The sequence below is a fragment of the Polypterus senegalus genome, chromosome 5 (genome assembly GCF_016835505.1).
Source record: "Polypterus senegalus isolate Bchr_013 chromosome 5, ASM1683550v1, whole genome shotgun sequence".
Taxonomy (NCBI): Eukaryota; Metazoa; Chordata; class Cladistia; order Polypteriformes; family Polypteridae; genus Polypterus; species Polypterus senegalus.
The window spans coordinates 155566361-155583424 of record NC_053158.1 but is presented as its reverse complement, the minus strand read 5'-3'; the positions used below and the strand labels follow the sequence as shown (position 1 = coordinate 155583424).

The 17064-nt window shown below is 38.4% G+C and overlaps 1 protein-coding gene across 6 annotated transcripts in view; it reads right to left on the bottom strand.

Annotated features, from left to right (window-relative positions):
• The window catches only part of wdr37 (WD repeat domain 37), a 156280-nt gene that overhangs the window by 54326 nt on the left and 84890 nt on the right, over positions 1 to 17064 (bottom strand). For 4 of the 6 annotated variants that reach the window (XM_039753535.1, XM_039753534.1, XM_039753529.1 and 1 more), the window contains 3 exons: positions 7557 to 7633; positions 7146 to 7383; positions 1506 to 1647 (listed from right to left, as the gene is read on the bottom strand). In XM_039753535.1, the coding sequence (XP_039609469.1) occupies positions 1506 to 1647; positions 7146 to 7383; positions 7557 to 7633 (457 nt within the window). The remainder of the gene's footprint in view (positions 1 to 1505; positions 1648 to 7145; positions 7384 to 7556; positions 7634 to 17064) is intronic. The other 2 variants (XM_039753531.1, XM_039753533.1) reach the window with 1 other exon arrangement.

Genomic DNA, 17064 nt, shown 5'->3' with positions numbered 1-17064 from the left:
TAAACAAATTACTGTAAATTGTTTTACTTGTTTATTCTTACTTTAATTGTTTAATTTTGACTCCTTTATTTTTATTTTCCAATGGTGCACCTTGATGCTTTTATTTACTTTTTTGCAAATAGTACCCAGAATACAAAAATGTAGATTAAAACAAAGTAAAAGTGATAATAATCAGCTAATCAGTGAATTCCTAAACATGAGGGGAACAGAAAAACAGAAATGCACAAATCAGAGCAACATATTAAGCAATTATGACTAAATAAAAACCACTTCAAACGGTTGGAGTCTTTATCATTCATGTCCCCAAAACAAAAATAGATTAATGACAAAATTTCTGAGTCAAAACCAAAAATCATAGTTATATAAAAAAATAAACGTGATTATTTTCAAGTTTACTAACAATAAATCAGCAATTATATATTATATAGTATATGAGTTTAAAGTACACAATTAGCTATACAATCATAATGGGCACTGAAACAACTTTAACAGTTCTTGAAGGGTCTGAGAATCAAATATTAGTAAACCAAGTAATAACCAACATTTACTTTTGTCAAGCCATTAACATTTCTCACTTAAATTTATTTTCTGATTTAGCACAACTCTGGACTGTGTGAGACATGCCCAGACACCACCAGTCAGAAACCACATCTTTATAAAAGCACACGTTTATTAAACCACAAAATAAAGTCCCGTACACAACACACAGTGCTCCTAGCACCAAATCACCCCTATTCCGGGCTTCTTTCAATGTCCGTGGCCACCTTTTCTCTCCTCATGGGAGCTTCGTCCTGCTCCCACTTCCGACTCTAGCTCCTTGATTGTAGGAAGGCGGCCCCTTTTATTCCTACCTGGATGTGCTCCAGATGCTTGATGACGTCCTTCCTGCAGCACTTCCTGGTGTGGCGGAAGTGCTGCCCTTTGCACCGGAAGCACTCCGGGCGTCTCTGGAAGGCTCTTTCTCCATTTTCCCGGGTGTGGCGGAAGTAAACATTTCCCAGGTTCCATGAGGCTTGAGGCGCCACCTGGCGGTGGCCACGGGTCCCAACAGGTTGGAACCTCCTTGCTCCTCTCCCATGGAGCTCTCCTAACCCAGGGCGGTTGTCCCCTAGTGACCCGGAAGATATAAATGCCACCTTCCAGTCTTTCCAGGCTTCCCGGCTGGGTAAGAACCCCACCCATCTGTGACAACTGTTAAGAGTTGTATTACCTAGAAAATATTCCATCTCCACTTGCACAACATAAAAGCCCCACAGTTCTCTATGCATGTGATTGAATACTGACTTCAGAATTAATGTTAAATTAAAAGAAGACAAGTATCTGAATTTGAGATATAGAAGTACACTACTTTACATCAATCCAAACTGACATAAACAATGAATAATAAACTTAGAGTTAGGCACACTCCAAACATGGAAGAATGGAAGTCTACATTAAAATGAAAAATAAACCATTAGGGCAGTGAATTCTGATAAGGTATTTATTTTTTTAAATTAGATACTCACTCAGTGTGACCTTGAAAGACATTGACAGAGTGTATTGATGGGTCCCTGAAGTCCCAAAGTCTAAATGTTGTATCACGTGAGGAAGTAACTACTAGCCTCTGCGTAGGATGAGTACAGCAGTGAGTTAGCTCTTGATCATGGCCTGTATGAAACAACAAGAGAAATATTACTTCTAAATTTCCTTTATAAAAATGAAATAATTTCTATACTAACTGACATTCTGTTGCAGCAGAAAAATATCGATTGACATAATGTTGCACTTCAATTCTGTATAAACATTTATTAATAGTACAGTCGACCCTTGATATACGACCGGCCTGACATGCAAACAACTTGATTTACGACCAAAATTTTTGTTTTGATTTATGACCAACATCTTGTGTTACAACCCGAATGCGGTCACGTGTATCCACTTGTGCGATTGTAAACAAACAGCCGAGAGCATTCGTAAGCATCAGTCGGTGCCCAGATACATGTGTTTGTGGACGTAATTTCAGTCAGTGTAGTGATTTATCTATATATATAATTCACTAAGACCATGGCAAGTAAGACGCATAATTGCTAAGGAAGGAAGAGAAGGTAACGAAGGTAAAGAAAGCGATTGTTAAGGGATGTCAGCTAGCGGGCTGGCGCGGCACATGATGATGTCATCAGGCTGAGTCAGCACCGGCTTACTTTGGAGTGTATTATTACAGCAGTTCACAACACGACCAGCTTTGAACTGAGTGCTCGACTTCTGTCATTATTAACTTGAGATACAGCAATCACAATCGAAACGAAGAAGGAAATTGTGCGGAAATATGAGAGTGGTGTTCGTGTGACCGATCTCGCTAATATGTACAGCATGTCGAAATCCACCATCTCGACAATTTTACAAAGAAAAGATTTGCATAAGGAGGCTCCTTCTAAACAATAACCACCTTCCATTTCATTCTCCTCCTCCTCCCTTCCTGCAGCCCAAAGATGTCAAATTAAATGGTGAGTACAGTGTGAAATTGTTGTTTCTGGTAGGCTAGGCACTTTTTATAACTTTTTGGTTAGTACAATAGAAACATTATTGGTGTTTTGGTAAATTATGCACATTATACAACCCTTTTTTATTATGAAAAGGTTAAGTAAGTGTTGCTGTGGGAGGTACGGAGCGCATTATGGGTATTTACATTATTTCTTATGGGAAAAATAGTCTTGACTTACAACCAACTTGAGTTACAACCAGCCCTTGCGAACGAATTGAGTTCGTAAGTCAAGGGTCTACTGTAACAATCAAATCTTTAGAAGATCATTGTTTAACAATGTATAATGTTTCATTGATTTCTAAGGCATTTAATGCAAAAATAAACTCATTTTCAATTATTAAGATACATTTTTACTTAATAGTTATATGATTGGTTTTGTTATTTAAATATTCATATGACTGTGTTCATTTAAAGCCTGAGAAAACAGGTTACCAGAACCTAATCCTGAAGCTAACCCAGGTGTGGTGCTCAATAGCAAATGGGTGGAAATCAAGTAACGTATTTAACCCAGTCAGACAAAAATAAAAAAGCAACATGGAGGCATCATATGCGCTTACCACCCACAAGAAGAAGAGTGAAGGGCAGGTGCCATGACAGTTGAATAACAGGCAAGAGTGAGAGAGATTCCATCAAGGAAAATAGGCTCTTAAGACTATGGAAAGTAACATCTTTGAAAAGGAAATAGTTGGTTTCATGTGGGAAGTTGAAAAATAACAGCTAGATTCAGCTAGGCTCATCTCTTCTGTTAGAATCGGTTCTGCAACTGATCAGGGTGGCATTTTTCTTCTATTTTACAGTCCCCAGGTGGGTGTGGTGATACACACTAGCTCCAAGTTCAGTGCAGCGGACAAGATGGTCATCTCAATGTCTCAACATCAAGCTGTTGTTTATGTATATGCACAACTCAGTGTGCTGAAACATTACTGGAATTCTGTGTTAGAAACAAACACCACTTTTGAACGCAAGGTTTTTCCCAAGTGTATCTGATACCAAAGTGCTTTGGGTCAATGGTGAATGATTATCTTACCTGAGGCTGTATGCTCTGAACTCTCAGGTAAACGCAGATACTGAGCTGCCAGGTGAACACCACCTGATGATAAGCTGGCTCAGATGGGTGGACTGCTCACTAGACTGACATAGAAGATTCAAATGGGTAGTAATGGGTGGGAATGATTAATGAATGTTTCAACTTAATTTTGGGAGATGTACTGTGTGAATAGATCCTGTTCAACACCTTGTGATATCCCGTGTAGTGGGAAGTGGCCCCAGCCTACACTCTGGACATCTGATAGTTCATGAACCGAACGGGATCAGTGGGGAGATGAGACACAGACAAAAATTGAAGGGTGAATGGTGCAAGTTTATTTACAAGAGTGCTGTACAAAAAAAATGCAGTAGTGTCAGGTGGGCTTTGAGACACAGTCCTTCAACACTGACACGTCAAAAAGAAATAAAAACAAACAAAAAGGAAAAAATATGGTGTATTTACAAAAACAGTGCACTCCTACAAAAACTACACACACACGCTCCAATAATGAAGGTTGTCTTCTTTAATCCCTGGTTCAAGACGTTCCTCCAGCAGGAAAGAAAAATGCACAAAAAACAAGTGTGTGTATAAACAAAAAAAAAAAAAAATTGCACCAAACCCAAAATCAAAAACTATGCCAGAACCAAATAAGAATATATACCTCCGCCAAAAATAATCACTAGGAGATATATCACTCTATATACAAAAGCCGCCAAAATTACAACTGCTCCTCCAAATAGCTCAGCAGTGCTTACTCCTACTTCGCTCTTAGGTTCACTGACGACCCCTGTTGGCCGGTAACTCTTTAAATATAATCGGCAAGATTGTCCAGCCAATCTGCCAACACGTCTACCTCATGCACCTATCCCGGTAGATGGTAGCGCGTTCACGCGCCGTGACACGCCCCGGGCAACTATGTATTTAAAACCAAACTCCTGCGGGTCGCGCACGCGTATAAGCCGTCCGGTACAGCCAACGGCTATGCTGAGCTCAAGCATACCTGTTGCTGACTCACCAGTAAGTAAACCATTTTTTTAACATTATGGGATCCCCAACTCTGACTCAATTAAATGCCGGCTTCCTCTTTTAGGCGCGCGCACTTTAAACTGCCTGCACTGGGCAGGCTGCGAGGACACCGTCGTGTAAAATGAACACATGTGGTGGAGCCCGTACTGGTCATTATACCGGCTCCACGTGTGTCCAGACACACCCCGCCTCACTGCGCTCACCAGCTAGATGGCCTCGCGTTCCAACGACAGTGCCCTTAACACACAAATGGTAAGTGCTCTTCCTTACAACCGTATAAATGCCGCTGCTTTGATTTCAAGGTTGCTTTAACGTATATTTGGTAATGCGCGGGTCGCGCATTACCACACACCTCAGTAGTGAAAGCAACTATTTAGAGCTATGGACAAAAAGCTGTTGTTACCCATCATTCATGTGATCCCAGAGGACCCCAGAGATAAGGGAATCTAGAATACTGAAGAAAGAGGTTTTCTGTGCAGTGTTAACAGGAGGGAAACAGAGGTAGCTACAGTGAAAGTTGGTATGTAGGTTTAGTTTGGAGAATGACTTCCAGATGGTTTAAAAAGGTTCTAACAACCCATTTGCTGACTAAGCAAGGTAGGAGGTTGCTTCGGCTATTCTTGGAATACAACCGAGAAGAGGACAGAGTACTCCTAAACTCAGTGAATATGTTCTTAGAGGATGAGACAGCGGCAGAAGCATTGTCTTTGACTGGATTCTCCTCTGTGGATGAGGTCACTGCGCTAATAAAAAATGAGAAGACCTCAAAGGTTGATGAGTTAGGACCAAAAATGCTCAAAGAAAAGACAGTGAAATAGTGTTTTGACTAAGACATCAGACTTGTGCCTTTGGCTAAGGCAATAGACATTGGTAGATAGGGTTGGCCATCTCTGTTTTTTAAAAAAAATCAAGAGGTGTATTCTAGTTACTGAAGTTTTACATTTTTCAACTACCCTAAAAAAGGAATGTAAAAGCCGTGATACACAAATGGGTTGAACCTCACATTGATATAAAGAAAAGCAGACTTCTTCTTGTCCATGAAATAGTGGACCAAATCTCTCTCCTTTAAAAGTCACTGAATTTTCCTAAGCATGTCTATGGTTTGAGGAACTGGAAAACGCTTATGACGATGCAGTATGTGATATTTAATGGAAGGTACGTTAAAAGTATATGGTCCCAGCTGTGTAGTTCTGGCTACAATACAAGACTTGTATTGTCATACTTGGAATTAAGAACAGACCACTCAATGTGAGCTAATGACTGTCTTCTCTTCTCTTCTTATTATTCTCAAGGAACATCCATTTCTCATATTAGGAATTTGTTAGTTTTTGCATGCCCCTTGGGGTCAGAGCGCAGAGTCAGCCATTGTACAGCAGCCCTGGAGCAAGCAACTGAAAGTTAAGTGCCTTGCTCAAGGTGGAGTAGGATCTCTTTTGGCAGTAACGGGGATTCGAACCAGCAACCTTCTGGATACCAGTGCAGATCCTTAGCCTCAGAGCCACCAATCCACCCTAGGTTTGGAGGTTATGCAGTTCAAGAATCAAAATGCTGAATCTCACTATCTGCGGATGACGTTTATCTTTTAACATCATCAGAATGCATCCTCCGACAAATATTGAAACAGTTCATAACTTAGTATCATACACACAAAATGAGAATCAGTACTTCTAAATTTAAGGTTATGGTCCTTACCCAGATATTATTAGCTTGTAACCTGCATGTAGGAGGTAAGTGGCTGCCCCAAGTGGTGGAGCTCAAGTAACTCAGGGATTTACTTACAAATAAGGGTAGAGGTAACTGTGGGAACAGCTAATAAATTGGGGCAGCATCAGTTTTACAAATGTTGTACTATATCAAGCTGGAGAAGCACGAGTCAAGTGTGTCAGCGTGTTGATTTATTGGGCAATGTACATTCCCCATCCTCATCTATGATCACAGGCTTATAGTGAGCGAAAGAATGAGATGGTAAGCACAAGTGGCAGAAGTGAGGGTTGCTCAACTTCTCTCCATGACAAGATGCAGATGCATAGTTTGGAATATGGGAACACCTTGGAGTAGAACAGTTGCTTAACGGGATCAAGAAGGAGACAGCTGTGATGGTTCAGGCATGTAGTTATGGTGGCCCCTAGATGTGCCCCTCTGGAGGTATATAAGGCATAGACCAAGGGACAGATGCACGATATGCTTGAGGAACAGTATCTTTTCACTGTCCTGGGAGTGTGGTGTACGCTTTAAGAAGGCCTGGAGGAATTTCCTGGGGATGGGCTGGTGGTTTGGCAGGGTGGTTAGGGGGCCTGCTGAGCAGCTCAACAGGAAGAGCGGAATAAAAATAATGATAATATTTTACCCAGAGGTTGTGTATAATAATGTCTACATATAGGTTAAATAATTGAATGAGTAAATGAATCAATGTCCAAACAGTAAAATAGGATAGCTTCCCATATACTAGATTTATACAGTAATAAAACAAAAAATCTTAAGAAATTCCAAATTGAATCCTTTCAGGTGAGGCCAAACACTTCTTCAAAATTATTTGAATAAAGCATTATTATTCCTTTTATATGATTTTACCTGTAAGAGAATGGACCAGCTCAGATGTTTCCACGTCATAAAGATTAGCTGCTCTGTCCCATGAGGCAGTAACAACTTGCTTTCCTCCAACCAACCAATCTGCCGCAATGACCACACCTTGGTGACTTTTAAGTGTTGTTAGTGGAACACGGATCATTGGACATTCACTAGAGACATCACCATCACCATCTACTTCATCCTTATCAGAGAAATCAACATCATCTTCTGCAGAGACCTGCTAAATGAATAAAATAAAATTAATATCTTCAGTAAAGCAAAGAATATCAGTCATTTCTGTAATACAGATTATTCACAATTTTTTATAGTTATTTATTAAAATTCCTACAAATTATGACATCAAATATACAGGGTAAGATATACTGTAAATACATATCATGAGTATCATCTTACACTTGTGTCTGTTGTGGGCTGTGGAGCTGGCAATTGCACCATAAACCTCCAGATGTGAGCAGTCTGGTCTCCAGATGCTGTTGGTATTAATACAGAAGAGTGGATAAATTACATTTACCTAACAAATGAGACTTTATTCATCAAGACATTCAACATTTTAATTAGGTACACACATTTTGGCTTGTTACAAGATTACAAATGTAGTGCTAACAACCATTTCAGAAAACCATCATGAACATTAATTAAAGTGAATGTAAGCTCTTCACACAGATGCCTTAAGTCTGAAAAACTGATCTTTTAATTAACTCATACCACACTGTAAAGTAAGTGATAAATATGTGCTACTCTGCCTCAGATAAAAATTGGACAGAAGACTGTTCTTTGTTATGAAAAATCACACCATAAATAATTATTTAGCTTCAAAAACATTTTATTCAAATCAGCAAAAATATAAAATAATGATACTTAAGTACAAATTACAGGCAGTGAAGTTAAAAAAAATGTAGATGAATGGATTATATTTGTAAATCTCCTATGATGGAAAAAACACACAAACTTAACCTAAAATAACATTCTTAATGCTCCTTAACCTAGTACAATGCTGAGGGTAGAGATTATGATGAGAGCATTTAGCACAACGCAGAAACCAAACCTTAAGAGGACACTAGTTCATTGTGGTAAATATTCATTTACATAAACATGCAATATATCCATCCATTCATCCATCATCCAACCCACTAAATCCTAACTACAGGGTTGCGGGGTTCTGCTGTAGCCAATGCCAGCCAACACAGGGCGCAAGGCAGGAAACAAACCCCGGGCAGGGAGCCAGCCCACCGCAGACATACAGTATATACAACAATTATTCTGCTAAACATCCAAACAAATATTATAATTGGATATTTTTATGAATCATCATCATTGGGATATTAGTAAAGCCATTTCTGAAACATTCCGACTCCGATCATCACCCTGTGCAATAAGTGAACCCGCTGCCATGGCGCAACATCAGAGGCTTTAATTCAGGCACTGACGTCCAAAGTTCGATCCCCATAAGGGGGTATGCAAAATTGCGTACACCTGATGAGCTCCAATAAGGGTAAAACATGTTGTGTATTCTTTGTATTATTTGGCAGATACTGTATCACGTATTTTTGAGCTGCTTCTTGCAGCTGAGAGGATGTGACAGATGGAAGTTGACAGGCCAACCAACCACAAGCATTACCTGGTAGGTAACCACCTAAATAATCAGATTGCGATTCAGAACTAAGAATGTAATATTTATATTTATACACATCATATTTAATGTATAATGTAGTATTCAATGTTCTTATTTTCTGTCTACTGTTGGTATCTGACACTTGTCACTTGTGTATGAGTGGTGATGCGCTATAAGGTGGGGGCTACATTAAAGAGACAGCTTAGCAGTCTCCACGTGCACATGAATGGGAGTTCTATTATTTCAAGCCGTAAAGAGTTGCTTCTGAGGGTTTTTGTAATCCAAACATTGTACATTTGTAGCTGATCACTAGCAGTTACCACAGTGCAAAAAGTACAACCTTAGATCGATTGTGGTGTGATTCCACAATAAAACACTTACTGTAGTTGTCAGGGTTTGTACTGTGGATGATTGAGGGGTAGTGGTGGTGCTCTATAGTAAGATGGGGACTTAGTGAGAGAGAGAGAAAGTACACAGCTGATGTCACTAAAAATACTCTACTTGCAGTGCTTAGAAGCAGTCCCTGAACAAACAGACATAGGAGATCTACTATTAGCTCAAGCTGTATGAAGCTGTTTCTGAGGGTCTTTGAAATCCAGCCATTATGGGTCCATGGATGAACATTGGCAGCATCCACATTGCAAAATGGGATGGATCATGGTGTAATTCCACAATAAAATAACTAGTCTTTACAGACATGCAAGTAATTTTAATGCAATCAGGAATTACATTTTGTTATGTACATTCAGTAAAAACAGTAAGCCTTGTAATGTACTGACATATAATGTCTAAAGTCAGCACACAGAGACAAGAAAATACTAAACAAGCAACTACTTATTTCTATTCTATACAAGGAAAACAGTGACTGAGACAATCTTTTAATGTTTGTTAGTTTTAAAAATTGCAAATGAATAAGTGGCAACTGTTGCATTATCAAAACAGGTCTGGCAATAGAAAAAAGCTTAATCTATTATAAAAAGAGGAAGTGGTGCCGTGGGTATGTGACAAGTCTTTTTACAATGCAGCCAAAGTTAATGGTGATAGTTTAACTTTTACAATAAACAATAATATGTATACAGTGGGAGCCACGTCAAACAGCCGCCTGGAGCATGACAGGTCCATGACAGGACCATGACAGGACCATGCACGATCCGTGCACGGAATGTGATCCCCCGCGATGACGCAGTTAACGATGCCCGCCCATAAACGCCCCCATGCGCTTTCTAAAAAGATGGTTGCAATGCTGTATAATCCCGCCAGATGGAGCATTGAATGCTTCAGTTAACTGCAGTGTCCAGGAAGCCCTATACCGTATCTTTAATATACTGTATAGGCAGTTCTTGTATTGTCAACATAGTTTCATAAATAGATGACGTGGTAAAAAAAACAACAACAAACCGATTAATAAAACAGATTAGTTAAATCACTCAATACACAACCCATGATGATTATGCTATTTATTATTAAATAATGAATTAATAAAACTAGTTAGTAAAATATTTTTATTCTAGACTATAAGTGAAGAAAAATAAAGCAAGTTACAGTAGGCGGTTGATACGACAGCTTGCGTGGTGCAATGCTAAGAACTGCTGATTTCCGATCCGTGCTATATAAAATCATCACATTCAAATATTAACAATTCCCACACACCCTTCCTACATTCACGACATGTGTACTTGTTGCAGTGTACACATCTCTCTGTGCTATGGTTCCTATTACACTGAATGAGCACCTGACATTGTACTTTCTTCCCTATATAAATAACATTCGAGTATAGCGTCTCCAAATAAATCACATTCGAGCTATAGCGTCTCCAAATAAATCACATTTGAGTTATAGCGCTTTTATGTGAAAACAGCATTGTCAGATTTGGGGGTGGGTCGTGAACGCGACTGAGAGAATGGAACTGAATTTAAAAAAAGCTAACCTTTACAATTATCATGCATTTACATATTCGTTTTCAAACAATATTGCATTATTATATAGGAGCTTCCCTGTCTGCCTATCATATAGTGCCTTTCCTTCCTACCTATCTATATATCTATCCCCTTAGCTGTTTTTTATATATCTATTATACAGTGCCTTCCCTGTTTATTTATATATCTAGTGCCTTCTCTGCCTGTCTGTCTTTCTGCCTGATTGCATATAGCGCTAAACTCACTGCTCTGTACTATTCTGTCCCCTGCATGTCCTGGAGTATAAAAGAAACAGCACCATACAGCAACATGTGCGAACTGGCAAGTTCGGGAAAAACACGGTCACTGATTACAAACCGCAAGATGAATGAAAGAGACAATATATGTAAAACATCATCGCACTAATGCAATATTATTTGAAAGCGAATAGCGTCAGATCGGGTTTGAATATGCGTCCGATCTGACGCTGTTCGCTTTCAAATAATATTGCATGTACTGTGCGTTGAAAGTGCTGCACTGAATAAGCTGACTCCTTCTGTAACAGCGTGTATTCAAACCCGATCTGACGCTAATATTGCATGTACTTAACTATTTTAGAATAAAACATACATTTGATTTCAGTCAGTCTGTAAGAGCCAGTGTACATTACGGAAGCGTATTAGGGCCACGGTGAAAAAAATACGGACACAGTGAAGAAAAAAATCTAAATGTCGAGATTAAAGTCGACATGTTGACTTTATTCTCGACATTTCCACTTTATTGTCGCCAATTATGTCGAGATTAAAGTCGACATTTTCCACTTTATTCTAATAGTTTATTTTGTCAGTAGAATGTCGCAAACTAAACTAAATCTTAAAATGAATGTTTAATTTACTAGATTTTCTCAAACCCGTCATTAATTAATGTAGCACATTAAATGCTTTATATTAAGTGTTCCCGACCCAGTTAAGTTGTGTTTACACGGATTACTGTAGAAACGGAACACACGTGAAATGCGTGTATTCCAAATAATGATCTATTCTTTCCACTCTAAAACTCCACTTCACTCCCAGATAATCAATCAAGGCATGAGCTGGGAGAAGTTTGTGCACGTTTTAAGTCGTTGGGGGGATGGAATAGCCGACTCGGAACCAGTGGTGCGCTGTCAGATCCGGAAATCTCTGCATGACAGTCTCGTGCACATTCTCTTTTAAATTCTTGGACAATTTGGCTTTGCCGTTTGTCCCACTCCAGTTCAATGTAACCCATGGGTCTCAATCACAAAATCAGCCAACACTGTAAACAGATGACACAACAAATTATATACTCTGAAACGTTCATTTGAACATTTAAAAATACAGTATATACAAAAACATAAATATAAAACAATCAACTATTATTGTTAAAGTCAGTCTGCTGTTCAGGATCAAGTTTACGGGGCTTCGTTTAACGTTGAAGCACTAACGGCCAAAGTGCCACCGGTGTGTGTGTGTGTGTGTGTGCGCTCCGGCATTCGTCAGGTTTGTCTGAGCTGGCTTTAACACAAACACATTTGCGCGCCAGCAGGACGAAAAAAAACATTTTAGCACCATCTAACAGTCAGTAATAAGGAGAAGTCAGTACATTCTCCGTTGAGATTTCTCACATTCCACTCCTCCTAAGTTTGTCTTTTAATGAAGTTCTAAGAAAACTAAGAAAAATATTTTGGGTCACTTAAGCACGAAATAGCACGGACGAAATGATCAAGATTTTAATTGTTGTTGTCATTTTCTCAAACATGATTTTCCAACTTGGCGTTTATAAAGATTTAGACAGACTGAATTTAAGAATGCACCCCTAGTAACCTAAAAAAACACACACACACCGAAGAGCAAAGCGGAGCTGCGCATTCACACCTCAGACCGTCTTTTGTCTTGTAAATGAGGTATCCTAATTCACCTTCCAATCCCCACCAGCACACACACTCTTTGTCTGTACTGTACACTGTTGCTGTTTGTTAGGGCACTTGGTTATACAGAGTACTTTAATGTATAAAACACTAACTTCCTGGTTTGTTTTATTTTAAATATAGCTTATTACCTTATTCAGCAAAATAAACAATGTTATCTTTGTGTTAATTATTAACGTATTGATGTCTTTTAATTAAGGACAAAAATAGACCATGCGCTTGTGTTTAGGACTGCTGAACAGCTGTGTTCATAGGTTTAATCAACGATTTACAAGACAACAGTTAAAGCATTTGTGGATGAGAGGTGTGTGTGTGTGTGCGCTCCTGCATTTCTCCGTTGGCTTTAACACAAACACATTTGCACAGACAGGTCTAAAGAACCCCTCCCCGCCAAAAAACACACACAGAGCAATTAGCGCCGTCATAGTCAGGATTCTCCACTGAGGTTTCTCACCTAAGTTTGTGTTTGCTCTTTTGATGGAGTTCTTAAAACCCAAAAATTATTTATACTGAGAAAAAATTATTATGGGTCACATAATCACAAACACAAACTAGCACAAATACATATGATCAAGTGTTTAACTATTGTTTTCATTTGTTTTATGACCAGTAATAATATTAATAATAATTATTATTGTTAGCCCAACTCTTTGACTATTTAAAACAAAAGCGTCTCCCATTTTTGCCCATTTACTGTAAGTAGTTGGTTCAAGTAAATGTTTTTTTTAAATACCCAAACAATCCCCCAACAATTAAAACACGCACACACGACTTTAGAAATAAAATGTATTCTTCCAAAACTAGTCAATCGCTTCTTAAAACCGTTCTCACCTCTCCGCCAGTGTCTTTTGTTAATCTAAATGTGCTGATAAAAGAAAAGCTGCAAGTAGCCGGCTATTCCATCCCCCGAACGACTTAGAACGTGCACAAACTTCTCCCAGCTCATGCCTTGTTGGATTATCTGGGAGTGAAGTGGAGTTTTAGAGAGGAAATAATAGATCATTATTTGGAATACACGCTTTTCACGTGTGTTCCGTTTCTACAGTAATCCGTGTAAACACATTTTAAAACAGAAACGTTTTCATATTGTAGTAGTAAATGACAAAATGTAAGCATAAACTATATAATGTATGAAGCCTGAAGTCCAAATATCAAACACTTTCACAAAAGGAACAAATATAACAGAACAAGTATGCTTTTATTCAAAAAAATATAACTGCAGAAAAAACCGCCTTAACATGCGACATTGACACTTGTTTATCGCGACTGCCTCCGTAGCGCAATTGAATCAGCTCCGACTGCGAGTCAGAAGACCGTGAGTTCGATCCTGCACCACTTTGTTTTGAGAAGTAAACTGCTCTTATTCTTACTATTTTAGAATAAAAACATGCATTTGATTTCAGTGTGTAACAGTGTAATTTATGATACTTATAAAGGTTAGTTTTTTTATTCACTTTTCATTCTCTCAGTCGTGTTCAGGATCCTTCCCTACCCCCCATCTGAGAATGCTGTTTTCACATAAAGATGCGCTGTAGCTCTGCAGTGTACTTGTGACTGCATTCTCGTACCAATGCTGCGAACTGAAGTGCCTGCATGCAGTTTTCGTGGCATTACACGTCTATTTTTTTGAGCATGCCCATGTCGCTCAAACACAGGAACATATGTTGGTGTACAAGAATAAAAAACAAGTGCACTTTTATTCTAGACTATAAGTGAAGAAAAATAAAGCAAGTTACAGTAGGCGGTTGATACGACAGCTTGCGTGGTGCAATGCTAAGAATTGCTGATTTCCGATCCGTGCTGTATAAAATCATCACATTCAAATATTAACAATTTCCACACACCCTTCCTACATTCACGACATGTGTACTTGTTGCAGTGTACACATCTCTCTGTGCTATGGTTCCTATTACACTGAATGAGCACCTGACATTGTACTTTCTTCCCTGTTTAAATAACATTCGAGTATAGCGCTCCAAATAAATCACATTCGAGTATAGCGTCTCCAAATAAATCACATTCGAGCTATAGCGTCTCCAAATAAATCACATTTGAGTTATAGCGCTCCAAATAAATCACATTGAGCTATAGCGTCTCCAAATAAATCACATTTGAGTTATAGCGCGTCTTTATGTGAAAACAGCATTGTTTTATTCTAAAATAGTTAAGTACATGCAATATTAGCGTCAGATCGGGTTTGAATACACGCTGGTACAGAAGGAGTCAGCTTATTCAGTGCAGCACTTTCAACGCACAGTACATGCAATATGTAGGCATATTCAAACCCGATCTGGCGCTATTCGTTTTCAAATAATATTGCATTAGTGCGATGATGTTTTTACATATATTATCGCTTTCATTCATCTTGCGGTTTGTAATCAGTGACCGCGTGTTTTTTCCCCGATCTTGCCAGTTCGCACATGTTGCTGTATGGTGCTGTTTCTTTTGTACTCCAGGACATGCAGAGGACAGAATAGTACAGAGCAGTAAGTTCAGCGCTATATGCAATCAGACAGACAGAGAAGGCACTAGATATATAAATAAACAGGGAAGGCACTGTATAATAGATATATAAAAAACAGCTAAGGGGATAGATATATAGATAGGTAGGTAGGAAGGAAAGGCACTATATGATAGGCAGACAGGGAAGCTCCTATATAATAATATAATATAATATTATAATTATAATAATAAAATATAATGTTAAAATCACGTGATTGCAACTCAGCGCAGCTAAATTGCTGGCATGTGTTAACGTGTTCTTGAGAACAAAGCGCCATCTAGTGGTGGAACCAGGTAAATGAATAAATAGGGCATGAATGGGCGTGTTTACTGTGAAATCTTGACACGCCTTCTATCAGTAGAGGGAGGGGGGATCACGGCGTGCATAGGGCAGCCGTACGCCATTCGCACGCCATTCACACGGCCGCGGCTATTTGACGTGGCTCCATCTGTAAGTACATTACTGCTTTATTTAGTATGAAATAATAACGCAGAAGTGATTAAACACACACACAGGCATACTGTTTTACTGTATTTATAAAATAAGATGGCAACAAAATTTAAAATCACAAGCTTCATTACAATTGGCTTAAAGAATATTACAGAGCAGAAACATTCTAACTTATAACAGTTAACAAGAAAACAACTACACAACAAACTTGAAAAATACAAAAACTGTCGACACACACAATAGAAGCACAATCTGTTAATATGATGTGCCTCCACCTTACTGCACAATACCTTTTCTCATTCCTGCATAATATGTTGGGAATTGGATGCCAGATTTGCTGTCTCTTCTATGTTTTACTGCTTTTGTCCACTTAGGAAAAACAGCTTTTCTAAACTGGCTCAACATAAATGAGGATGGGCATGTGTGTATACCTCAACATGCTCTGCAATGGACTAGTGCATATTACATGTCAGGCCTTCTTAGCGCCTTATTGATACATGAAAGTATTTCTCAGAAACAATTTCAGAGAGATTCAAGTATATATTCTGCATAGTAGAAAAGTTAAACAAAATACAGCAGAGCAGTCCTACTTCAAAGCATTGTACCAATATAATGAGCAATGTTTGTGAGTGAAAGATTAATTTGACCCCAACACAATACCAATCTAAAATTTATCACAAGCCATTTTCCAATTATTTTTCTGCTTTATGAAATTTGATTTTTAGAACTACAACTCCTCCTGTGGCTTAAAATGTGCTTTGTTAATGATGACATAAATATATAATTATTTCCAACATAACAGTGATACTGCATCTAAAAAAGAATAGTATTTTAAGCTCAGTGGTACTTGACTCTGGCTGATACTATACCTTATGTACTCATATTTGGATGGGTAAATAAAAAGTAATATAAATAGACTGTCCTACTGTATTTTCCAGAATAAATGCCACACCCATGTATATCCTGTACAAGTTGTCTCTTTCAGTAAAAAAAAAAAAAAATTGTATAACCTGCACGTTTGCTGTCTTTGATTTTTTCATTAAAAAGAATACACAGTACATAACCAGAACACCTGAACAAATTAACCTACAACTAACAATAGCATGTGCAAATTATGGTACATTTTGTAACTGTGCCATTGCTTACCATAAAAGTTATTCATTATTGGACAACAGCACTGCCTCAGGAAAACAGCATTTTGAAATAAAATAAACAATATTCTCCATCTAATTGATATTTTGCTACTGCTGATGCGAAGCTCTGCGATATCTGCCGCAAGCAAGTCATGAAACGACACACTCTTTGACTGTTACAGTATTATTACATGAACCTGTAACCAGTAAGTTTAAGTCCAGTTTGGATAGTATTATATGCAAAGACATCAAAGTGGAGTATGACCTTCATTCATTGAACTCCGAAAAAGACAATTCGGCCAAATAAAACAGCTACCTTCACAAAAGGAGACACTGATGTTTGTGAACTACACTAAGTAT